This window comes from Microcebus murinus, chromosome 8, assembly GCF_040939455.1.
Source record: "Microcebus murinus isolate Inina chromosome 8, M.murinus_Inina_mat1.0, whole genome shotgun sequence".
In the NCBI taxonomy this organism is placed as follows: Eukaryota; Metazoa; Chordata; class Mammalia; order Primates; family Cheirogaleidae; genus Microcebus; species Microcebus murinus.
In genome coordinates this window covers 87187091-87213395 of record NC_134111.1, presented here as the reverse complement: position 1 = coordinate 87213395, position 26305 = coordinate 87187091, and the positions used below count along the sequence as shown (strand labels likewise).

The following is a 26305-nucleotide window of genomic DNA, read 5'->3' as shown; positions in this document are numbered from 1 at the left end:
AGCTTTGGCCTCTCTTGTTGCAGCTTGTCAATCAGCAGAGTCAATACCCAGATCAACCTTGGTGTGGGAAGGTCCATGTTTTTTCATTTATATGCAGGCTCCATTTCTGCTATCATGATTGTTTTATTCATAGGTTCATTGAGCAAACACTAAGGTGAGAAAAGAGTTGACTGACATTCCCAGAATGGATTATCTTTTATATCTGATTAATGAGAGCACTGTCCATAGTGGATGCTTTCTGGTGGGTGTTTACATGAGCTATAAATATTACCAACTTTGTACTCAAAGAATTCTATCCCTATATATATCCCTGAAATATCCTTCTTACCTTGAAAACATATCCAATCTTCCATTCTTGTTCTTTCCAGATCTCTGACCAGCTAGCCAACCCATTAGCCATTGCCCACGAATCAGTATAAATCTCTACTTCAAGCCATCTCTTCTCGCATGCAAAGTGGACACTGTCTTAAGTTCTGCCCACTGGGAGGACTTCCCTTTGACACTGTCTTTCAGGACTACCTCTGTCCACTTTCAGCTGGTACCAACAGTGTGTGGATCCATCCATAATGCACATTTTTCTCGTTCATTAACTGACACAGAAAACTCCCCAATGACACCATATCTGAATCATGGGAGAAACACTGAGACACTGAGTATTACCTATATATACTACATGAGAATCTAAGCTATGTGTTAGAGCAGTTGACTTGTACTTTCTGAATCTCTCCTGGTCCAATTCTGTATATACCATTTCCATTTTATATGGAATGCTGTTGCACACATCTATATTCCATTATATGGAATGCTGTTGCACACAATCTATAAAATCTATAATTTTATAGATTGGCTAACATCAAGTTTATAACAGGCAGTTTCAGTTGCATAGAAACTTGATGTTCCACATTTAGGTATTCTACCAGGGTCTAGTAGCAAGCAAGCTATTAGACTTTTTAAATGGGTAATAGATGTTAGCAGAAGAGGTCACTAACTGCAAATCCCTAATGCATTATGATTCTTCTTTTGGGGCTTCATAGACCATCTCTATCTGCCACTAACACTTCAAATCTACTTGGATTTGCTAGGTCATAGAGTCTAAGTACCAGAGAAACTTGGACTATAACTTGTATCAGCTGCCAAGTCTGTTTTCTCCAGGCTCCACTCTAAACTGGTTAAGTCACATAAGTTACTCAGTAAATGAAACAGAGAGAAGCACACTCAAATGTGATTGATTTATTTTGCCCACCCAAATCCAAACAGAACCAATAAACATTATGCCTCTTATTTGGGTAAGAGGTCCAAGGTACAGCAATCTGTTTATTACTTTAGGTAGGAAATCCCTAAGATGACCTAAACACCGTATGCATGTCCTACTAAGGCATATAAGGTTCTCAATACTTCATGATCTCATTAGGTCCACTTATTATGTGATCAGTGTAATTGATCAATATTTTTTGTGAGGTATCAACATGATCAAGATCCTTCTGGACTTATTATGAGAGTTGATAGCTCTGAAGTAAAACAATGAAAGTATAATGCTGTCCCTGTAATGTGAAGACAAACTCATTTTGATTACTTTGCATATAGAAATGAGGGGGAAAAGCAGGTGTTAGGATTATAGCAGCATGTCAGAGCCAGGAGATATGTTGATTTCCTCCAATATACAACTATACCAGAATCACAGCTGAGTTACAATCATAAAATCAATACTCATGAAAATTTTAGGTGTTTGGACAAATCATTAATTCATGATCCCCCCAGGATTCCTTTTGTTTTACTATTTTGGTGTGTGGTGGGGAGAGGCAACCCTATAAGTTTGGACTTGACTTTTCCAACCCTAATAGCCCTCCCTCTATTTGGGCAAAGGACAAATGGAGGGATTTTACCATTCAGTGAATATAGTAAAAACCAAAGGAGCTATCATTCCATATTACCCACTACGAGACAGACTCAATCCAAGACATCATCTGACCTTATATGCTCCTACTCTGACAACAGTTAATGGCCTCGCGTTCTCATGGGGAAGAACAGGGGAACAATTTACAGTATATACTCGTGGCTTTATTGTAGTGCCCTACATGAGTTGCAACATGCAAGGTGGCTTGAGGGACAAAATGCAAGAAGTGTTACTTTCATATTAAATGGTTTATAAAAACATAAGCAGTAAGAATACAATCTAAATAATTCAAATTTGATGTGAGGGACACTTGACCTCCTAAACTTATGACCAATCTCTAACTTCCTTTTAGAAATTTATTTCTCACCTATCACATGTAATCTTGGTGGGACTGTCAATTAAGGCACCAAAGGACAGAAATGTGACCCCAGTTAGGCCACTAGACTCTCTCCTTTGGGTTTCTGACTCTGGAACCAAGTGGCAGAGACATGAAGCGCAGACCTGATGCTCTCCATTAGGCTCTTGAAGGAGACTGTCTTCCATTCCTGCTAGTGACATCTGTGAGAATGCTGTTTCTTTGCCTTACAAATCTGTTCCATTAATTTTTCTTCAATGCTATGAAGCACTCTATTATCCTCCAATAAATATTTTTTTCTGCTTTAGTTAGCTAGAATTAGATTTTATTTTATAAAATGAAAAAAAAATATCTCTAGCTAAAACAGGTAGAAATCAGGGTCTGCTCTGTGAGTCCGGCAGCAAAAGTCCATAGACTTTTCCCAAATCTTAGTGCTCTCCCTTAGTGTAACTCAGCTCCTGGGTCACGTGGTCCAAATCATCAAAAGAGAACTGATTGATTCCATTTACTCTACCAGTTGTCCATCCTTGGTCCAATCAACTGAGTGGGTTGAGGGTGTTCAGTTACTAGAAACAGAGTACCAAAGGCTGTCGGTGACAGACAGTATCTGTTGGCTGGGGAAGACTCTGATGGACTCTCTAATGCACTCCATGTGCCCTTCTTTCCTTATATGCAATTCCAAAGATGCCCCTGTGATATTGTGAAATACATAATTGGTTTTTCTAAAATCCTTTGAATTTCCAAAGGATTTTATATGCTGCCTTTTTATATGCTAAGGTTGACTGATAGCTTCAGAAGAAAACAAAGGCATGATGAGAAGGTTGGGACTTTCGGCCCCACCTCCCAACCTCTAGGGAAGAAAAGGGATGAAGGTCAAGTTGATCACCAATGGCCAATGGTTTAATCAATCATGCCTGCATAATGAAGCTTTAAAAACCCAAGAGCACAGAGTTTGGAGAGCTTCCAGACAGCTGAACAATAGAGGTTCCTGGAGGGTGGCCTAACCGAGAAGGGCATGGAAGCTCCACATCCCTTCCCCCATACTTTGCTCTATGCATCTCTTCATCTGTATCCTTTGTAATATCCTTTAATAAACCAGTAAATGCAAGAAAGTATTTCCCTGAGTTCTGTGAACTGCTTCAGCAAATTAATCGAATCCAAAAACGGACATGGTAGAACCCCAACTTGAAGCTGGCTGGTCAGATGTTCCAAAGGCCTAGACTTGTGACTGATGTCTGGGGAGTGAGGGAAAGTTTTGAGGACTGAGTCTTCAACCTGTGGGATCTGACGCTATCTCCAGGTAGATAGTGTACCTGGAGACAGTGTAATTCAATTCAGAATTAAACTACAGGACACCAAGCTGGCGTCCACTGCAGAATTGATTGCTTGCTTGGTGATGAGGAGAAATCCCCACCTTTTGTCACAGACGTCTTGTCTTCTGTGTTGACTGCTGTTAGAGTGTAAACAGAGGAAAAAAAGTTTTTTCCTAAACACCCCCCAAGTATCAAATGTGGAACCACAAATGCATTCATCCCTTCATTAATCAACCCAAATTCCCAATTAGCTACCATACCAAGATGTGGTATTATAACCTTTGTAAGCTGCTTCTCAGAATGCAATGGTGATTTACTCATGATTCTGCAAAATGTAGACAGTTCTCTGCTAAGACACTGACTGATATATTTCCCACCTGAGTAAATGTTTGGGGAGAAATTTGGGAGATCATGTATGCCACAAACGTGATCATGAAAATAAGGAACTTTAGTTGTGTATAAAAGTGTTATAATACCTTCTGCCTGCATGCTTGGAAATGCTTACTGTGGTCCAGTGGGTGTAAACAATAAATCACATAGGTGTACATCCATCAGTCTCTCCTGCTCTTTTCACTGATCACTGCCTAGAAGGAACTACAGGCACAGGAGAAACTCACTCTTCTAGTGCTCCTGTAAATGGGCTCATGATGGAAGTGATGTTGGCATCCTGCTGCTTACAGCGTTTTCCTAGCTCTTACCACATGGGGAAAGGTTGGGAAAGCAGAACAGAGAATCTGTAGCAACTAGCTCTCAGCCACCAAGAATTGAACCCATCTTCAGTTCTTGTGGTTCCGTATTTTAAAAATGACTATTCCATCTCCAGTCAGTACCCTCTAACTAAGAAAATGGCTTCATCCTTTCCCTACAGTGCTTGGAACAATCTTTTTATGGTTTCTGTGCAAATGCAGCCAACCCATAACTTATTTTCTCTACAGTCTAGCATTAAGCTGAAGACAGACTAAGTAATCTACAATTAGACTGCAAAACACCTGGGGAAATAGGGTATTGCCTGATCCTTAACACAAATGTGCTAGAATCTAACCCATGACATACAGGAATTCAACCGCATGACAACATCACATAGACAACACAAACAGCACAGGCAGATCCAATTCAAGAGCAAAATAAACCTTCCCCTTACAAGGAAAATCACAAGAGCCCAAAGTGCTTCATATCCTGGGGACAAACCATGCATGTGTGTTCATGCACGCGCGCGCGCACACACACACGCACGCACGCACACACACACACAATGTCATGCCACAGTCAACCCTGAAGGCCAGGACCCTTGAGGGTACTGCAGAGAGTAGCTAGTATGGCTGTTATCAAAAGACCCACAAGCGTTTTTGCAGGATCAGTATTATTTTATCAAAGTATTCTCTTATCAAAAATATTGCTTTAACTCCTCTTTCCTATTAGGTCAAAACCAGAATGGCTTTCCTGGCCTCAATCCTGTCTCCTCCTCTTTTGTGCCATAGGCAGTTTCCCTCCGGATTCCTTCTCCTTTGGCCTCCTAGAACCTCTAACACTTCCTGGAAAACATACCAGTATGTCCTAAGTGTTAGTCCTCTTCACTTCTAAAATCCAGGATTCCTGAACCCAACCATTAGTGAGTGTTCTAGACCCAAATTTATCTAATTGTTCTGTTTGACAGAAAAACCATTATATCTATTTTACAAATGAGGAAACTATAAGTTCACAAAAGGCTTAAATAACTTGTTCAAGGTCACACAGCTAATATAGCAGCATAGAAATTTAAATTCCTACTTCTTAATTCTAGAATCCATGTTCTTAACCACTATGCAACACTTTCTGGTTCTTCTCCTTGCCCACTGTTATGTTCCCAAATAATTTTAGAAACATTTTACAGTCCTAAGACAAAAAAAATTGGCATATTGATTGGAATTGCCATGTATATACATATACAAAATTACCTTGGAAGGTAATAACATTTTTACTGTATAAAGTTGTCTAAATCCGGAGTTGGTAATTAAGTTTAAGGAGGCATGCCTGTTTCACCCCTGCTAAACTGTAAGCTTTGGCAAGTGATCATGTCTTATCCGTATTGCAGGGAGTGGTCACTGCACCCTGGTTTAATAATGGCCTTTACCCTCAACTAACCCTGTTCCTCATTAACTGAACCTACAGACACCTGTGGGTCTTAGCAATTAGCCATACCACCCTCCCCACAGTACTCTCAAGGGCCCTGGCTTACTGGGTTAACTATGACATTAACTTGACCCTTGACTCATTTTGACTGTATACCCTCAAGCATATAATCAATGTTTCCCTTCCATGTTGATGAATTTTGGCCTGAGGTGCTATCAACATGGATTTCAGGTTTCCCAGAGGAAGACACTAACAGTATAAACTTTGCAGATTGCTCGGTTCTGGTTTGCTACATTTCAAAATTGCTGAGCTATTATTTCCAATCTTTATTAGATTCTCCCAAATTCCTTTTCAGTCTCAGTTCTTGGCTTACCTTGCCTCATCTCTCACTGATAATCCTTTATGTTTTTGAGACAGAGTCTCGATGTTGCCCAGGCTAGAGTGCAGTGGCATTATAGCTTACAGCAATCTCAAACTCCTTGGCTTAAGCAATCCTCCTGCCTCAACATTCCAAGTAGCTGGAACTACAAGCATTTGCCATAATGCCTGGCTAATTTTTCTATTTTTTGTAGAGATGGGGTCTCACTGCATTGCACAGGCTGGTTTTGAACTCCTGGCCCCAAGCAATCCTCCCACCTTGGCCTCCCAAGGTGCTGGGATTACAGCTATAAACCACCACACCTGACCTATTAATCCTTTAAAACAAAACTCAAGTATCTTTATCCCTCAATTCCACACCCAAAACAAAACCTGCAATTAGACATGTTTCTGTCTTAGCTGTCTACCTACCTGTATGTTTGTCACAGCACCCATACAAATACTTAGGATAGAATGAAATGCCTGGAAGCTTACAGTCTAGTGAAGAACATACACCTTGCTCATCTTTAAAATCCTGACACAATGTTCAATTTAATGACTTAGAACCAAAGGCCTAGGAAACCACTGTGAGAACAAGCCAGGAGATGGAGTTGCTTGAAGAGTAAAATAAGGTGGGAATCTTTAATCTGGGAAGAAGCAGATTAATAAGGAACATACTCTGAGCCCAGAAAACATAAGGCAGCCCAGCACAGCAGGAGTAACAGTCAGAAACCCTATTTTCTGCTATACCTACACGAACTGCCTCCCTGGGATCTTGGGAAAGTCATTATTTCCAGTTATAAAAACATTTAACATATTTTTAACCAGTCTCTATCAGTATGTCCCCCACCCACTTCTCTTCGACTGTCATAACCCAAATTTGTTACAAGTTATACTTCACTGATTACAAAAATGGGGTGGGCATGGTGGCTCACACCTATCTCGGCACTTGGGAGGGCTGTCTCCTCAAAAATGTGAAAGAAAAAAGTCTAATGGTTCTCCCCACACTTACACAATCACATTCAAATTCCTAAACAAGGTAAGATAGAAGCCTTCAAATTAAAATTTCATATCAGTAATCGTAACTCCTACCATACACTCCATTCTACTACGAGGCATCACACAAGAAACTGAAGCAGAGAGGTTAAGTCACGCTAAGCTGGCCCACACAACTACCCAGAAGTTTGGCTAAGTTGGTGCGCTTAAGCACAGCATTAGACCACCTAATGTTCATTCAACTCTCCTAGCTGATGTGAAATCCTAGTCATTCTCCTGTAGACTCCTGGAAAGCCTGATAACCCTGACTTGTCACTCCTGGTGCCACACCTACTGACCCACAGTACTTTTTGATTCACAGTACAAAATCAGTACGGACACCATTTTCTTACTAAAACAAGATCCACATGTTTACTCATCAACTACTTAAGCCTACCATGTGCAGGGAATTAAGCTAGATATTGGGGACACCTAGCCAAACTATAATATAGTAAACCAAACACTGCTGAGGGCAACAATAACCAATACAAAAAATCTGAGCAGTTACTGTTAAGGGTCTAAGAGCTTGATGCAGTTGTGTTACCTTGAGGTGGTGATGTCTGTGCCAGAGACAACACTGGAGTACAAGTGAAGGGAAAAGTTTACAGAAAGACCTTTCTTAAGTACTACTTAAGAAATTCCAAATTTTTTGTCAGATTTGCATTCTTAAAGGACTCTGGCTCCAGAGTCCTTTAGACTCTGGAGACTCTAGACAAAAAGATAGACATACCAGTAAGGAAGCCTGTAGAGTCCACATCATAGAAAGTAGCTTAGACATATTTGAGAAGTAGAACAGCAAAACTGGCAATGAATTAAGTGATGAAATGAATAAAGGTTTAGAAGACTAATAATTGTAACTAACTAATCAGTCCTCTTTAATTCCTCCAAAGCACCTCATTTTCTGTTAGTATGATCATCTCTATCAATTTGAATTCACCCTATGAACTCTTGTGTGCAAACTGAAAATGGGCAGACTTATACAAAATTTGTTGTGAAATTCCAACTGTTTATCAAAGATGCTAATAGTATATGATCAACAGAAACATCTTAAGTAGAACAGGCAGTATATGTGTATCCTTTATCCTTTTGTATATCCTGTATCTTTAGAAACACTTTTTAAAATACTAACTGCAATTTAAAACTAAAGTTTGCAAAATTTGTTCCAATGTCTTCCAAAAGTCAAGCTAAAAAAGAGCAGCCTTGTAAAAAGCTAAGACACATAAAGACTTATAAAAAGCTAACACCTAACCTGAAAGACTTCCACTTATTCCCTACCGTACCCCTACTGTTTGACTACTGGGGAAAAAAAAAGGCTGGTTTACAAAAACCCATCTCAGCATGCTTTTCCAAAACAAATTAGAATTTCAATTTCCAAGACTTTTTTGAAAAAGCACCATTAACACAATGCAAATCAGAACATCTAATAAAATTAACAACAAACCAAGGCAATTCTGTTACATAAATTAACCCATTTATTATAGGCTAGTAATGTCTGCAAAGGTGAGCTTCTACTGGTCTTTCAATTCCTTCAGTCTTCTGATGGCGGACTTTACTGTGACAGCAGAAGTGGTGCTGGAAAGAAAAATTCAGTTTCCAATATAATTACGCATGTTAGCACATGAAATGGCAAGTAAATCTGCCTCGTTTTCCTGTTACAATCATAATTGTTAGGGTCTCTTTCCACATTCTCCTGGAAAGAAGTATACTGAGATAGACTGCTCTGTCAATGCTTTTCTACAGTTAATCCAAAGATTCAACAGGCTCAGAAATTAGTGACTTCTAAACTACATGACAGCATCCTTTAAGAGCCATGTCTTCAGGCTCTGGCCAAACTATACATGCAATCTCATGCATCTGATTTCTCAGACAGGAATATAAAAAAACTAAGAGGCCAACCTGAACTTATTAAAAGGGAATGGATAGAATATCAGAAGAAACTAATAAATTACAAGATGGACCAATGAGAAATATCAAGAAAATGTTTAAGGCTATAGAGCACTCTAAAGTATGTTTTGGAAAGACAGCTATAAAAATTACTACAAATTTTTTACCACAAAATTCAGGAACTATACCTGAAAAACATTATCACCATCCCATATGGTGGGTATATGACTGCTAATTTGCCTTACTATCAGAACCAAGAGGACACCCTCGTCCTCATTTTCCCTTTTGCCCTCAAAAACCCTCATAAGATGCTTAAATATATATTCATATTATCATTGCAAATTTCCCAATATTTTACCCTGCTTCAGTTTAAGTTCAAATTAACTAAAACTTAAAAAAACTCAATTCTTTACACAGTAGCCATGTATCATTTTATGCATGGCTAGCTAGTGTATTGCACAACACAAGTCTAGAGGTAGGCAAGAGAACATTTCAGACCTCTGGGTCAGCAAGGAATTCCAAGATTAGAGGTCTTTCACGGTGGCTTTTGTTTCCAGAAAAGAGTCAAAGCAAGCAATAACCAGTATAGATAGGTTTATTTCAACAGCATCACCTGGTCCTGTCAGGGTCACAAACTTTAAGACGACCAACCCAAACGGTTTAGAATGACAAAGGTGTGGTGGGCCAATTGGCCTCAAGTTTCCAAATATATTTTTAAGCTGACTTCTTTTAACTATTTTTACAAAAACCTGCAGTGTAAATCAAGGTTCAATACAGAATCAGCCCTACTAATGGACCTGCAATGATGATGACCCCAAGGACTGTAGGATTCTAAAGTTAATACACAAATCAGATTTCCAACTTTCATTTCAGTAGTTTTGTGTTTATCCTGTTAGTAACTGAAAATAAACCATAACTCTAGAGTCCTGAAAATAACAAAAGCATCCTTACTTTCTCAGTCTCGTGCAAGAGTTAAAACTAGCCCATCCAGCATCAAGCCTGGAATCTGGACCTATGTGGTCCACACACTTCCAAATACCACAAAGAAATGAACTCACTTGTAGGTCCAGGCACCACCAGCTACTGTTTTCATGCAGGAACCACAGTGCCAGATCCCCACAGCTCGTCTCTTCATCTTGGTCTATAAAAGACAACCAATTTTCACCATGAACCAAATAACAATCTTTCATCTTACAAGCATCCCGGAGTCTGTTACACAAGAAAACCAAAGCTGGTGTGTTTTATGAAGTAACGGTATGTTTCTAATCCCCTTAAATTTACTAAAAGAAAAATCTGGATTTGTCATATTACCAGGGATGTTTAAGTCCCTCTTCCCTAACAAAAAACAAAAATAAGGACTGCCATAATGCAGTACTTTGGACATAGTAAACCCCTAAACTTTTATTAAACAAAAGTCCCTAGCCCGGCATTTAGATGCACAGACATGACATCTTGGGGGTTGGTACACAAACAACGGTAGACAAAACTGATGGAATCATTTCCCACAAGGCAGGTCTGGCTTAGAATGGGGCTCTCTGCCAGATATTTTGTCCTTTAGCTGCTAAGTGGTTTTAAGTGAAAAACGTTCCACAAACCTTGTGTTTGTGTTACCCCGTCAACACTCTTACCTCGTACCTGACAATCAACAGTATGTGCAATGGTAACTGCTCACCAGCACATGGTTTATAAATTAACTTAAACAGAGGCCTCACTTCGGAAGGAAACCTGCCGTCCCCCTCTCCCCCCACACCACACACCACCTTACTTTGCCGCAAAAGGAGCAAGTGTACTTGGCGTGCTGGCTGATTTCAATTTTCTTCACCATTTTCCGGAGGGAGGCACCATAGCGGGTCCCGTATTTACCGACGATTCCGACCTTCTTGGTGCGTTTAGCCTGTTCAGAGTGAGCAAAGGGAAACACCAGCGACATTCAAACTGAGTTGGGACCCAGGTCCGGCGCCTCCACACGCCGTTCCTCCGCCTCGCCCTCGTAGTGGGCGAGGGGGCCCTAGTTTCCCCCGAATTTCCCTTTTCTCCTAAGGCCCCGTGTTAACCCGACCCGGCGGGCCAGGCCCGGCCAAGCCGCATCTCCCTTCGCCTCGGGCTGCGTCCGAGAGTGGTGTCTCGTGCGAGGGCACGGAGACCAGCGAGGACACGGGCCAGCGCAGGTGAGCAGAGGCGGCGAAGAAACCAAGAAAAGGACAGATGAAGACGGATAAAAAATCTAGGCCGCACAGGGACCCACACTCACCATGTCGCCGCGAACCAGGTCCGAACCCGGAGAGGAAGAGACGCAGTGCGCAGACGCGGTATCAGGCAGAGAAGCGGAAGTGGCGCGCGGAGGCCTAGCTAGCAACTGAGCTCTATGGTCGGGCGGTTTGCCGCAGTTCGCTCCTCCTAGAGGCGGAGCTTCCGGCGGCCTCCTGGGGAATGTTTGGGGAAGCGAGGAGTCTCTCCCCCAGCATCACCCGGATTGGCAAACTCTAGCGAAACACGCGCACAGTGTCTTACATATATCACAGAAGCCTGCAAAGCAGGTACGAATTCCTCCATGATTCAGATTTTAGGTGATTTGCATACTGGGACTTAGCTTAGAAGAGGGCTCCTACGTCTTTGACTCCAAATCTCATTTCTTTCTGTTCTCTATCCTTGTAGCTCCCTCCAGGGGGTCTGCAGGAAAAGGCCAGATTTCTAGTGGAGACCAGGAAGTGGAAGGTGTGTTCTGAATAATTGTAATACCTACTTCATGAAGTTGCTGTGAACAGTCAATGAATACATAATTAGTGCACTGAGAAAGCAGAGTAGGAAATGTACTTGACTGGGAATCAGGTCCCTGGCACTTTGTCTGAGCCAGGCTCTATAGCCTTGTGATAGGACTTTGGGCGAGCCACAGTCTCTGCATGGGAGAACCACCTCCAACCTCCTAGCAGCCACCACCTACATTTACAACGAGAGACTGGACCAGATGATCTCCAAGGTCCCATTCAGTTCTCACCTTCCGTGATTCCAGGAAGAGCTTCCAGATTTGGAGCGCTATTGGGGCAGTGACTTACCAGGCACTTTGTGATAACACCATCTTGTACCTTTTTGTAAAACAAAAGTAGCTTTCTCTTTATCCTCCCCTATTTGTTACCCCAGGTCTTGCTATATAAATGCAAGGAGGAGAAAAAGGAAAAAGTCTTTTTTGCGGTAGTGGGTAGTAGGTGGGAATAGTTAAATTCATTTTTGTCTTCATGTATTTCTGTTTTCTAGTTATCTTTTACAATAAGCATGCCTTTCTTTTATAATCTGAAAAAACTGCCATTAGAGAAAACCCCTAACAACTCCAGTGGAAGCAAGTATCCCTAGCACCCAGATCTTTGTTTCTAGTACCATTCTCCAATAAAAGGAACCCAGGGCTCCTTGGAGAAGTGATTGAATCTAGGCCTGGTAGAAAATATTCAAGATAAGCCTGGAGCATCTCATAGTGCCAGAAAGCAAGGAAATGTTCAGAAAACCCTACATTGATGGGGTATGTCAAAGAGATATAGGAGCCAACTGAAAGAACTCCCAATGGCCAAAATTGGAAAAATTTGAGCAACGAATAAGGTAGTATTTATTTATTTTTTAAGATTTAGATTTTTTTTTTTTTGAGACAGAGTCTCACTCTGTTGCCCAGGCTAGAGTGAGTGCCATGGCGTCAGCCTAGCTCACAGCAACCTCAAACTCCTGGGTTCAAGCAATCCTTCTGCCTCAGTCTCCCAAGTAGGTGGGACTACAGGCATGCACCACCATGCCCGGCTAATTTTTCTATATATATTAGTTGGCCAATTAATTTCTTTCTATTTATAGTAGAGATGGGTCTCGCTCTTGCTCAGGCTGGTTTTGAACCCCTGACCTCGAGCAATCTGCCCGCCTCGGCCTCCCAAAGTGCTAGGATTACAGGTGTGAGCCACCGCACCCGGCCAAGGTAGTATTGATTTATAACCCAAAGCATAAAATAAAGATCCATGAGTCCATGATGACAGAAATAAATGATAGACTAAATAAATAAATGAAGGAGAAGAGGCAACTCTCTCTTGCAAAAGAATTTCAAACAATTTATGTGGATATTCTGCCCTCAAGGCAGGGGGTATAATTCCCCACTTCTTAAGTACGGGCTGTGCAGTATCACTTCCTTCGAAGAGTACAGTATGGAAGGGGGGAGAAAAGCATAACTTTACAGTGGAGAAACCTGACAAACCCTACCTCAGCCAGGTCATCAAGGTCAACATCCACAGTGATAAATCATCTTGGTAGTATAAACCTTTGATATGATATCAGGAAATGGCACTTTACCTTCCTGGTCCTCCTCCCAAAATCTGTGACCCCAATCTAATCATGAAACAAAACATCTGAGAAATTCCAACAGAGGGGCATCCTACAAAATACCTGACCAGTGCTCCTCAAAACCGTCAAGGGTATCAAAACCAGGAAAGTCTGAGAAATTTTGCCATAGCCAAGAGGAGCCTAAGGTGACATGATGACTAAATGGTATCCTGGAACAGAAAAAAAGGCACTAGGTAAAACCTAAGACCTGAATAAAACCTAAACTTTAGTTCCTAATAATGTCATCAGTGGTTCATTAGTTGTAACAAATGTACCATACTATATTGAAATGTTAATAATAGGGGAAATTCTGTGAGAGAGTAAATAGAAACCGGACTATCTCCTCAATTTTTCTGTAAATCTAAAACTGTTCCGGCTTTGTGCAGTGGCAGTATCGTAGCCAGTGAGGTTTATCCGAGGCGCAATTATTGCTAATTGAAAACTTTTCCCAATACCCCACCATGACAACTTGAAATATAGTCAGCATTGGCAATTTTTGACAGTCTCTACGGAGACTGTAAATAAATAGATAGGTAGGTAGATAGATAGATAAAAACTGTTCTAGGCCGAGCTTGGTGGCTCACACCTGTAATCCTAGCACTCTAGAAGGCCAGAGGGGGGAGGATCAGTTGAGGTCAGGAGTTCGAGACCAGCCTCAGCAAGAGTGAGAGCCCGTCTTTACTAAAAATAGAAAGAAATTAGCCAGACAACTAAAAGTAGAAAAAAGTAGCCAGGCGTGGTGGCACACACCTGTAGTCCCAGCTACTTGAGAGGCTGAGGCAGGAGGATCAATTGAGCTCAGGAGTTTGAGGTTGCTGTGAGCCAGGCTGATGCCACGGCACTCTAGCCCAGGGGACAGATCAAGACTCTGTCTCAGGCCGGGCGCGGTGGCTCACGCCTGTAATCCTAGCACTCTGGGAGGCCGAGGCGGGCGGATTGCTCAAGGTCAGGAGTTCAAAACCAGCCTGAGTGAGACCCCATCTCTACCATAAAAATAGAAAGAAATTAATTGGCCAACTAATATATATAATGCCGGGCATGGTGGCTCGTGCCTGTAGTCCCAGCTACTCAGGAGGCTGAGGCAGGAGGATCTCTTGAGCCCAGGAGTTTGAGGTTGCTGTGAGCTAGGCTGATGCCACGGCACTCACTCTAGCCTGGGCAAGAAAGCGAGACTCTGTCTCAAAAAAAAAAAAAGACTCTGTCTCAAAATAAAATAAATAAAATAGTGGTTATTATTATTGTTGAAATGTCATTGCTGCTAATACCTGATTTCAATGTCTCCTTATGCCTTTTCAATCCTGTCTCCTCTTCTGCCATATTCAAAGAACCACAGCAAATCTGCTTTTCAGGCCGGGTGCGGTGGTTCACGCCTGTAATCCTAGCACTCTGGGAGGCTGAGGTGGGCGGATTGCTCGAGGTCAGGAGTTCAAAACCAGCCTGAGCAAGAGCGAGACCCCATCTCTACTATAAATAGAAAGAAATTAATTGGCCAACTAATATATATAGAAAAATTAGCCGGGCATGGTGGCGCATGCCTGTAGTCCTAGCTACTCAGGAGGCTGAGGCAGGAGGATCGCTTGAGCCCAGGAGTTTGAGGTTGCTGTGAGCTAGGCTGACGCCATGGCACTCACTCTAGCCTGGGCAACAAAGCGAGACTCTGTCTCAAAAAAAAAAAAAATCTGCTTTCCACTTTCCTTAAAGATATGTCCATCTCTTTTCTCTTTAATTTCTTCAGCTTGGGCAGTGAGGCTGCTGTAGTCATGGCGACTGTCACCTGAGCCCACAAAGGGAGCAGGATGTGCTCAGGGTGTTGCAGTTCTGCCACAGGCTCTACTTGCCCTCTGCCCCCTTGGGGTGGAAGAATGACAAGGGGTCAAGGGAACAAGTCCCTCTCCCCGCAGAAGGAAATGCACTGCATTTTGCGGATGCTGCCTGGAATGCTCTCCACCAAAACTATGCCCGTCTCCAAAAAACTATACATTAAAACAAAAATGTATGCACATTGGTGCAAAATAATGAAATTGATGGAAGGAGTGTTGAGAAACAAGCACCTGCAATGGTCCTTCTGTTTCAGTCTGCGTCGCTTGGCCAAGAAGCAGTGGCACTCCAATGACCTGGGGCAGTTGGGCAAGCACAGCCAGCCTCCCACTGGGGCAGCCCGGCTGAAGCAGCAGCAAGCCCTTCTGGGTCAGCTCTGGAGCCTACTTCAGCTCATCATTTAGCAAATGTACTGCCTCCCTTACACATGGCCTCCTATGTCTTCGGCCTTCAGGGGGTCTGAGAGAAGGAGCACAGGCAAGGGAAGAGACAATGCATGGGTAAGAATGCAACAGAGTGGCTGACAATGAGACACTCCATAATAGGAGGAAATTGTTCATGTTCAGAGCAATTTTATCAAAACTGAACAATTCTCTCTAAATAGCAAGCTCGAGGATGCACAAATACCACTCTCATGAAATCAGTCTGAGTGACTTCAGAGAACCATGCCTCTCATAAAGTCTCAATTTGTCTTATCTGGAGGCTAATAAATTTCCATTCCCATTAGAGGACCATCAGGTGTGGAGAATGTTTACTGTAATGTGTCCTCATAAAAGCCTCGGTAAAAATCCCTGCTGACTCACCCCTGCTTTTCAGGAGCACTCAGAATTCACTTTTTACCTTTCGAAGAATAAATAAGTTATAAGTCGCCTCCAGAAAGCAGTTCTTTTAGCCGTTGAGTCGACCAGTTCTGTTGGGGCACGTGGAACATTTTGTTCTTGAAAGCAAGCTGAGGTGCAAGCAGCATTCCCAATTCATCGTGTGCTGGGGACACCAAGGGTTTGTCCCAGGGCATTGTTCCTTCACCTCGTGCCTGAAGACAGCCTGCTCTTCACTGAAGTACCAGGTGGCCAAAGACAAGAGCGAGGCCTGCAGAGCACCGTCCTGACCCCTGGGAGCCAAGGGCCACGGGCAGGGGCTGGCCCAGCCAGAGAGGCGAGGCTGCCAAGAGAGAGCAGTCCTGGGTGCCTAGAAAGAATCCGGGTGTCAGAAATGGATTCGGCACCTACATTCTTTCCTTTCTTCCTTCTCTTCTCAAATTCCCTTTAAAATCATTCTAGTTGTTGCTAGCAGATGCTTCACAGAGCATTTACACCAGGCAGTGCATGGGAGTAGTTATTCAGCAACTCTTAAAAGGGGATAAGGCATGTTTTAAAAAAATATCTTTAGACAATTAAATTTAACAGAGTTTAATTGAGCAAAAACAATCTGCGAATCGGGCAGCCCCCCCGAATCAGAATAAGTTCAGGGTGACTTGGGGGCTGCCACATGGTTGGGTGACATTTATGAAGAGAACAAGAAAAGTGACATCTAGAGAATGGAAACGAGGGACAGAAGCAGCGGACTGGTTACAGCCCCCACATTTTGAACCTGGCAGCCTGGGGTTGGCTGAGACTCAGTTCCTTGCTCCAAGAGTAGGTCACCGTCTGTTTATACATCCAGTTCGGTTAGAGTTCACTCTGTACAGAGAAACCTTTAGACCAAGCTTAAAATATGTAAGGAGTCAGCTTTAAGCTAAACAATTTAATGGGTGGATCCATATGAAACAATGGCCAAATATATTATGTGAAATGAGCCATTTTCAGTATGAAGAACTTGATACAATTTTTGTAAAAACAAATTCTATGTATATTTACATATATTTGTAGGCATAGGGAATTACAAATGGCTTCATCCCTGATTATTTATATTAGTTATTACCTCTAGGAGGTAGGGCTAAGGGTGGGAGGAGAATATAGGACTTTTATTTTTTTACTTACACATGTCTAGATGAATTTTTACATCAAATTTAAGATATTGAAAAGAAGGCACTGCAGAGCAGAGAGTGAAAGGACAGTCTTTTCCATACATGCTGCTGAGACAACTGCATATCCATATGGAGAAAATTAACCTTGACCTCATCTCACCCCATGTACAAAAATAAACTGCAGGTGGACTATAGATCTAAACATTAAAGGAAAAACAGTAAAACTTCTACAAGATATTATTTTCATAACCTTGGGGTCATAGCTACATGGGTGTTTATTTTATAATATTTTTTAAGCTATAAATTGTTTTATGAACTTTTCTGTATATTTCACACTTAAAAAGGACAGTTAAAAAAAAAAAGGAAGAGAGCCTGGTACTCAAAATCTGTTGAATGGAGAGTGGGAGGGAAATGTGGGCAGAGGACGTCGCAAAATCAAATAGCCATCGGCTGCCATAATGACTCATAGGCTTCTCAATGCTTTCCAATATAGTTTGGAATCATTTCCTTCACTGAGACCCCACAGGAAACACAAAACTGAAACAAAACACATGTAGGAGAGACTATTTCAATTAACCCCCTTTAAACTTCCGAGCCACTTTGTATGTTGGTAATCCAGAACTTGGTGAGAAGTGAGAGGACACAGCAAATCTAAGGTTGGGTTTCTTTCTCTCCCCTTTGCAAAAAAAAAAAAAAAAAAGCTCTGGAGATTCAAAAGTCACCAAGAGTGCACGGATGAGGTAGCACTTCAGAGCCAGCGGTGTGGGGACAGCACCTCCTGCTCCATGTCTCAGCTCTCCCACTGACCTAGAAAAAGGCTCATCTGAAGCCAACAGGGGGAAAGACATGATTAATTCAAGCACAAGTAGATCAAGACTAACAGGATCGTTTGCTGCCTCTTGGAGGCTTCCTGATGCCAGCACTGGAGGTGGAAATCAACCAGGATCACTCAGGAGACAGGATACCTCTTAGTGACCCTGGTGAGGGAAGGCAGAAACAAGTTCCATGGGCTGGGGCGGGGGGTGTTCAGTAAGATCCTTTAAGGGTACGATTTGATGGCAAAGATGAAAGTGGGATGAGATGGGCCCAGTGTTTCTTCATTCCAACTGACATTTCAGAAAACACGGTTCTGGAGGTCTGGCCTGAGCTATGGAATGTAGGAGAAAAAGGAGTTAGTGTGGAAATCCTTCTTTAAACCCAAAGGTATTCACTATCTATGTAAGTAAGTCCAAGTGTCTTTTGCTGAATTACACAGAAATTTCTAGGCGGCTCTTAACATAAATGTCAGAGGTCTAACTTAAAATATATAGGCTACGTGGTGTAAATAAAATGTGCCTTGGAGGAACTCAGGGACATCTCAAAGAGAGAGTGAGTTTTTCTCCTTAACAGCTGAAACTGAGGTTCAGCTAGAGGCCTTAGAGGCTCGACAGACCATACTCACTAAGACTACAGAGGAATAGTGCTCTCGAATATGGGTAGTAAATTGCAAGGACTCAGAGCAAGCCCTTCCACAGCAGCCACAGATCTGGCTCCTTGTGGTACCCCAAGGGCCGTTCTGTGCAACAGGTCCCAATGTGCATACAGCAGGGATTTAGTGATTTAACAATAGGCAGTGATTCTCCTTGCAACACTGGGTATGTATGTCTCTAAAATCACCTATGCATTTGACTTTGAGTTTTGAAGCATAGCCAATGTGTGGGTACACCCTATACACCCATTGTATCCTAACTACATTCATGGAGTAAGAAACTACTGATAGAAGTAGGGAATGAGATCTTAAGAGATAAAGAACCTGACCCAAATCCAGAGGTGCCTATAGAAAAACTGTAGTAAAACTTCTCAGGTGGCGACTGAGTGACCAGCAGGCAGTGGAAGGGTCTCTAGAGATGTCTGCAGGATCATGGAGGAGGGCTCCTGAACGTTTATCAAGCCATGAGATTCAAATATATAGAGCAGAGGCCATGCATAGGCCCTGGGGCAGGCAAGGAAGAAATGCTCCTTTCTAAAATTATTTCAAAATCTGACTGTGATCCAAAAACCTTTCTACTTCCTGGACCATAACTCATTCCAAAGATTTTTCCCTAAGGAAATGACTGTGCTATTTCCATTAATGAGCCCCCAAGACTGCAAAAATCCATGCGAACATCTTACTGCAAAAATCCATGCAAGCATCATAAATCAAAACTTTATGTACAATTTTAGCATTTCTTTTCATATAGGTTCTGTCTACATTGGGCCACCTCCGACTAGGCCACCCAAGCCACGAATGACTGTCCTTCTTCATATCCACATTGATTGCTGGGCCCATGGCAGGTTATAAACCTCCAAGGGCAACAGCCGTGAAGCAATGTACAGTCAGGCGTCATGCGTCACTTAACAACCAGGATACATTCTGAGAAATGCCTTGTTAGGCAATTTTGTCGTCATGTGAACATCGCAGACTGTACTTTCACAAATGTAGATGGATGGCCTACTACACACCTAGGCTATGTGGTATAGTGTATTGCTTGCTCCTGGGCTACAAACCTGTATAGTATGTAACGGTATTGAATACTATAGGCGACTGTAACACCATATTGGTATTAAATTTGTTTATCTAAATGTAGGAAAAGTAACATGTTGTGCTACAATGTTACAATGGCTATGACAACACTAGGTGATAGCGACAGAAAATTTTTAGCTCCATCATAATCTTATAGAACCGTCCATCATTGACTGGAAGTTGTTATGTGGCACACGACTGTCATTGGCTTTACAGAGCAACCGCTCACAAGGGGACTTATTAATAATGTAGCTTATTTGATGAAACTGCAGCCATTGTTTCGTTAATTGCTCTTAGAAAACTATTTAAACTAAGTGCTTGTTTTGGACAAAATTATAGTAAAATTTAGATGGACCCAATACTTGTCCTCCGGAAGCTTCCAGCAAGACACAGTCATTGTTATAGACAAAGATGTTAAACTGGTATATCTAACAAAATTAAAAACAGAGTGCGAGGAGTGAGAAGATGCAGGACAATTCAGGTGGCTCAAAGGAAAGGCCAGACAAGGCGTTCTCTCCCCAGCCTTCTGCCCTGGACTTCCATTTGGCAGGTGTTGCAGAGACCAAAGACCTAGTTAGTAGTGGGAGCTGGCCACAGCAGAGCTCCTCGTGGCAGGGTAAGCCAGAGGACTGCGGGCTTAACTGCTAACCTCCACGATCCTTCTCAGGAAGCTGAGAAGCAACTAGTGCTGCTTAGACTCCGGCACTCAGGCTGGGCCTCTAAGAAGAGCTGTGTCCCGAGGAGCAGCTGGCTGCTCGACACAGTGACCAGTTGGAAGCATGGCAGCCACACACCAGGCAGCAAGGTGATCCTCTCCAGGACCTGACGCAGGACATGGGTCCCCCAGTCCAGACTGTGCTGAGATGCCAGGAAGCCTCCTCTCTAAGCCCCTAAACAACAGTGAGTGGGGTCGAGTGGCCCTCAAAGATATACTTCCTCAACTGGAACTGTCTGGAGGCCCAGGAAAGGGGACTAAGAGGAACCAGAAAGTGGTGCGTTCCAGGGCCTTCCTGCTCTAGAGTTTGTTGCAGAGAGCCAGCCAGTGGGCTGCAGAGAGGTCAGCGCAGGCTTACAGCCAGGGCTGAGCCCTTCTGGAAGGGAGCCATGTGCCAACCGCAGCTATGGACCTGCCAAAGCACACACCTACGAGTGGGCTCTGGGTGGGGTGGCCTGGCTGCAGGTCCTGCTCTGTCGCTTCTCAGCTGGACTCAAGCAATCCACAACTTTCCTCAGCTCAGTTTCCCCCTCTGCACAATGAAAATCTTACTACCTTCTTCTAAGATGAGGTTGAATGTGTTAACATACCTAAAGTGCTTAGCCTAGTGCCTGGCACCTAGTAAATAGTGTCAAAGTGAAAACTATTTTAAGTCTAACAAACAAATCCACGCAGTGTCACACCAGACCAATTAAGCATCTTTCATTGTTGGCATGAAAATTGGACTCTCTACACTAGCTTATATCTTGCCCACTGTCTTCCTATAATACCAGTGGAAGTGGCAACTCCTTTCTTTTTGAAATACTTTTTAACCACTTCGGTACCGCACTCACTGGCTTTGAAACCTTGCCCAGCTGGCACCCATAGTCTGCATGATAGTTTGTGCTGCACATTGATGACAAATCCGTTTTGCTCTTGTGGGAAATCTTTAAAGCACTGAAAGCTTGTTTTACTTTACAGGCAGCTTTAGGAAAATAACTATAACTCCTACTAAGGACTTGTTAAAAGGTCACAGATTCGTAGTAACTTATTAGCTGAATGTACACACTGCAACTGCAGAGATAAAAGCAAAAGCTTTTGGCTGTCGACTAAAATTGATGCTCGGCTGTGCACCTTCATATCACGGCTGTCGGCTAAAGTCGACGCTCACGTTCATCTGTGGCTGTCGACTGTAGTCGACACTGGTACTAAAGTGGTTAAAAATCCCCTTCCTGGCCACCCATTCTATTTTCTTCCTTTTTTACATTCCTGCTTGGTCATCTTCTGTGAATGTTGGGAGTGTTCTGAGGGTCCATCAGAGCTGCTTTCCTTCTGAGCCACCCTTGTCCTCTACGTCAGCAGTGTCCAACCTTTTGGCACCAGGGATCAGTTTCATGGAAGACAATTTTTCTATCGATGGTGGGAGGGAGCTCAGGCGGTGATGCCAGCGACAGGGAGCAGCTATAAATACAGATGAAGCTTTGCTTGCTAACCTCTTGCTGTGTGGCCCAACAATTTTTCCACAGATGGGTGTGTGTGGGGGTGGGATGTGATGGGGCGCAGAGCTCAGGCAGTGATGTGCAGCTTGGTTCCTAACAGGCCACAGACCGGTACTGGGCTGAGGTCTTCGTGTTGGGGACCACAGCCCTAGGTGACCTCATTCAGTCCCGTGACAATAAACACCATTTATACCTGGTCAGGCAGAATCCACAGCTCTAGTTCTGACCTTTCCCCAGTCTGGACTCACATATGCCACTGCATACAGAACATCTCATCTCCACTTGGATCTTGCCAGAGGTTGGGTTTTCCAGAGACAGATGCTGAGACAGTTTGGGGCACAAGATGCTTATTAGGGATCAACGTCTGTGAAAAGAGGAGGAGACATGCAGGGCAGGGGAAGCAAACTGTGATGCAGGTCTGCAGGAGGCTCAGGCAATCCTGAGTGGGGAGCTCTGCAGCTAACAGTGCCCACCAGAGGTGTCCTGCATCCAGCCAAAATGGTCCAGCCTTCATGCCATCTTGCCTGGTCATGGCTTTCTGCAAACCAAGACAAACCTGTCAGTTGTGGCTAGGTGCAGCCTCCTGCCAAGTGCACTCTGCAGCTGGGCAAGACCCTCCTAAAAAGGGAGCTGGGTGGGGTGTCCCCAAGTCTGCTACAGATTGACTCCCAGCCACCTCAAACTGAACAAGTCCATGATCAAACCCTCGATTTCACCCTGCCCCCAGCCTCCCCTTCCCCGTCTTTCTTATTATCTTTTACCATTTTGCTCAGGCAAAAACCGAGGTCCCAGGCTCTCTTCCTTAAATGCCCCATGGTCAATCCATCTGCAAATCCTTTCAGGGCTTCCTTCAAAATACATCCAGAATCTGACCACTTCTCACCTCCTTGACGCTGCAACCCACACTCAGCCACACTTCAGCACCAGCCCCACAGATGGCTGCGATACAGCTTCCTGCCTAATTGCTCCCTCTGCCCAGCCTTCTTGGTCTACTTTCTATACATGCGTTGTATAGAATAATCCGGTGTGAAATATTTTCATCTTTAAAATATAATCAGATTGCCTCATACCCTTGCTCAAAACCAGTTGGTGGCTTCCATTTATACTCAGAATTAAACTCCCATTTCTTACCATGACCTGTGAGCTCCTCATCCTCTGGCTCCCATATCTGCATCATTACCACTCTCTAAACCTGAGCTGTCCATAGGAGCCACCAGCCACCATGGCTACCAAGCACTTGCAACCTGTGGCTAGTCCCAAATGAGATGCTGCTAGTATCAAATACACATCGTATTTCAAACTTAGCACAAAAAACAGAATGTAAAATTTCTCAATACTTTTTAAATATTGTTTATAAGTTAAAATGATAATATATCGACTATATTGGGTTAAATAAATTATTAATCTTTATAAAGTTTTTTGAATGTTCTATTAGAAAAGTTAAGATCACATATCCAGCTTGGCCATACTACTGTAAACCAGGGATTGGCAAACTATGGACAATGGGCAAAATCTAGCCCAAGTCTGTTTTCTGTACTTTGGTGAGCTAGGAGTGGTTTGCAGATTTTTAAATGTCTGAAGAAAAAATCAAAAGAATAATGTGTGAAACGTGAAAGTTAACGAATTTCAAATTTGTGTCCATAAATAAGAGTTTTATTGGAAGACAGGGCTTATAACCATTGCTTCTCCTACTGTGTACGTTCTGCAAAGGCTCATATTTTTCCTCTTTTGTTCAGTGAATTATTGCCAGCACCTAGGACAGTGCCTATATATTAGGTGTTCTATAAATATTTTAAGTCATTACATTAAAAAAAAAGTCTAGATTTTAGGGGTTGTGTAGGAAGCACCACATTACTTAAATAAAGAATGTGAATTATCCACTACTACAACTGGCTGTCTCCATTTCTAAGCCAGAGGAGCCTAGATTAATTAAGATTCCCCAGCAAGGCCACACATACACACAATCAGTGGCCTGGTATCCCACCGATCCTGGAGACACACACAGGTACTGCTGCAATGACAAGAGAAGCACAGGCTTTAAAAATAAAATACCTTAATTTATTTATTAATCCATGATTATTATTATTATTATTTTTTTGCTCCTTTTACAGGGGAGAGGTAAAGCTGTCCCAGTTATCAAAAAATTCAAATCTTCTTTTCTTTGGTGGACTGGCTGTCAGTGTGCTTTCATCCAGGGTGTCTTCCATGTCCTGGGAACTACTTCCTGGGTCAAAGGACTCTGCTGCCTCAAGGAGCTCCATATCACTTCTGTCTTCCTCAAAGGACTTCTGGAATAAGTCATAGATCTTCTTCTGCTTTGGGTCCTTCATTAGAGAAAGAAAAGAAAAGATAAAAGGAAGAACTCAGGCTCCATCACTAACTCTCCTCCATGGTGGCTGGCAGGAGAACAGGAAGGTGAGAGATCGCACATTTCAAGTTATCAGGGAGCTACATGGTGGCAAGTGTAGGTCATCTCAGCAGACTATCACTAAAGCAGCCTTACTGCTTTAGTGTTTGACATCTTACCTTCTCTGCAGTTGACTGGGTTAGTAAAAATAAAAGAGAAATGGTCGTGAGAGCAACAACGAAGCTGTTCGTATGCTATAATTTATATTGCAAATGTTTTCTCTCTTATAACTTTCCAAATCAGTATTTCAATATTGAACTAGCTCCCAAGATCTCACTTCCTCCAAAGCTTTTCTCTACTGAAGGGTCAGTTAAACTGTAATTCGACTCCCAAATGATATGTTTTACCCTCTTTACTAGGGCCACACAATTTGTACCAAGTGGATTTGTGGTAGCTCAATTGTACTTCCTGCTGCAGGCTTCCTTCTATCTCAATCAGCCCCAGGTCTTTGCCAGGCTGATCCTCCCACCCCATTCTTTAACAAGAGTTTCTGTGTCAGGTCATTGGGCTCCCCTGTGCCTACCTCATCAAGTCTAACGTTGATTTCCTGGCTTTTCAGGCCTTTATAATTAGGTCTCAACCTAACTGGCCACAGTTTCCTCACTATTCCTTAGCAGAATCCCTCCACATTGGTGAAATTCCTTAAAAACTGATCATGGGAGCATGTCAAGTAAGAACTCCGGATTATTCAGTTAACCTATACCCCACATAGCCTAGCCTTTCAGGATCCCAGCCTTCTAGAAGTGATGTTAAAGATCAAGGCTTACCCCCAAACACTGCACATGTCCTCCCCCTGGGACACCCTCATCAGCCTCTTTCTCAACAATTGCAATATCGAGGAAATGCCGCCCTGCAAGGCAGCCTGTTCCAAGTAGACAAAGCTGTTAATGTGCAATTGATTATGATGAAGGCAACAGTAAATGCTAACTTGGAGCATGTGTAATTAACTGTGAGTTCCAAGATCAGATTAATGTTTCATTTCCCCTCTCAGAAGGCTATCTTGGTGAGACATAACCCGTTCTGCTTTTGTTTTCTATGTATGAAGCAACATTTTCGTGTTCTAGTAGTTATTAAAATTTTCAGCCCTATCTTAAAAAAAAAACAAATTGGTATAGGTATTAATCAAAATATTGATAAATCTCACTTCTATTATCTTGCACTTGTATTTTAGATAGAAATTTATTAACTAATTCACAGTAACTGAGGGAAAGGCAGGATGAATAAATGAGTTCAAGTGAGAATCCTTTAAAAATAAGGCTCTTTCTTTTCAAAGGTCATATAATAGGCTCTGTTAACATATTTACATTCAACTGAATTGGAAAGTTCTTTAAAAAGCTTAAAAATACGGCTGTCTTAAAATTGGCTTATTGTTTATGTCTAAAAGGATAATTTATCCTCTGCGTTTAGAAAGACAATCTGAGTCTTATTTATTCCAATAATCACATTAAAAAGAAAGGATTTATTTGCTAAGTAAATGTAAAATGAACAATCATATCTCATTGTCGGCTACAAGATTTTGTTGATTTAACTCATCTTCTGATGCTCAGCAACTCCATGGGAAGGTGAAGGCACCTCAGTTTCTTGATGAGCTACCACTGGAAGGCTGCCTTTCTGCATGAGGCTCAGACCTCGTCCAAATGCCCATGTCAGGAGGGATGCTCGGAAGGCTTTTACACTCCTTTATGAGGGCTAAAGTCACAGGAGGAGGGCTGGGCCAAGTTGGGAAGCCAGCTCCCTTGGGGCTTCACATACCCAGCAAATCTGTGCAGGTTCTATTGCTTTGCCTGGTCTCAGTTTACCCCTCTATAAAATAGGGAGACACTAAGAATAAAATGAAATGACAGAGGGGAAAATATACTATCTAAAACCAGTACCCTATTTTACATACACGCCTTCTGTGCTGGGGACATGTTCCTGTGGTAGCCCTGCTGTGTGGTGGTTGCTATGTACTTTTCTTTCTTTCTTTTTTTTTTGAGTCAGAGTCTCACTCTGTTGCCCGGGCTAGAGTGCCATGGCATCAGCCTGGCTCACAGCAACCTCAAACTCCTGGGCTCACGAGATCCTACTGCCTCAGCCTCCCGAGTA

At 42.7% G+C, this 26305-nt stretch overlaps 2 protein-coding genes and 1 non-coding gene across 5 annotated transcripts in view; 1 reads left to right on the top strand and 2 right to left on the bottom strand.

Moving 5' to 3' along the window:
- Positions 1–8512: 8512 nt before the first annotated feature.
- RPL37A (ribosomal protein L37a) lies at positions 8513–17241 on the bottom strand. The gene is made up of 5 exons (XM_012785184.3): positions 17238–17241; positions 11199–11232; positions 10713–10841; positions 10006–10088; positions 8513–8635 (listed from the first exon to the last, which is right to left on the bottom strand). The coding sequence occupies exons 2-5, from the start codon at positions 11199–11201 to the stop codon at positions 8572–8574; spliced, it is 279 nt and encodes a 92-aa protein (XP_012640638.1). The 5' UTR covers positions 11202–11232; positions 17238–17241; the 3' UTR covers positions 8513–8571.
- Positions 13669–13809, top strand: LOC142872785 (U4 spliceosomal RNA). The gene has a single exon (XR_012920879.1). It is a non-coding gene; the product is annotated as a U4 spliceosomal RNA (small nuclear RNA).
- A 6608-nt stretch (positions 17242–23849) lies between the features above and the next one.
- Positions 23850–26305, bottom strand: part of SMARCAL1 (SNF2 related chromatin remodeling annealing helicase 1) — a 52986-nt gene continuing 50530 nt past the window's right edge. For all 3 annotated transcript variants that reach the window (XM_012785181.3, XM_076005924.1, XM_012785183.2), the window contains one exon: positions 23850–24137. In XM_012785181.3, coding sequence (XP_012640635.2) covers positions 23919–24137 — 219 coding nt within the window. In that variant the 3' untranslated portion in view covers positions 23850–23918. The remainder of the gene's footprint in view (positions 24138–26305) is intronic.

What these genes read in the sequence shown, in the direction of transcription:
- RPL37A (XM_012785184.3), bottom strand. An exon ending in CTTGCTCCTTTTGCGGCAAA is followed by an intron (nt 10,089 to 10,712) that starts GTAAGGTGGTGT and finishes TGTCTTTTATAG; the next exon opens with ACCAAGATGAAGAGACGAGC. An exon ending in GGTGGTGCCTGGACCTACAA is followed by an intron (nt 8,636 to 10,005) that starts GTGAGTTCATTT and finishes TTTTCTTTCCAG; the next exon opens with CACCACTTCTGCTGTCACAG.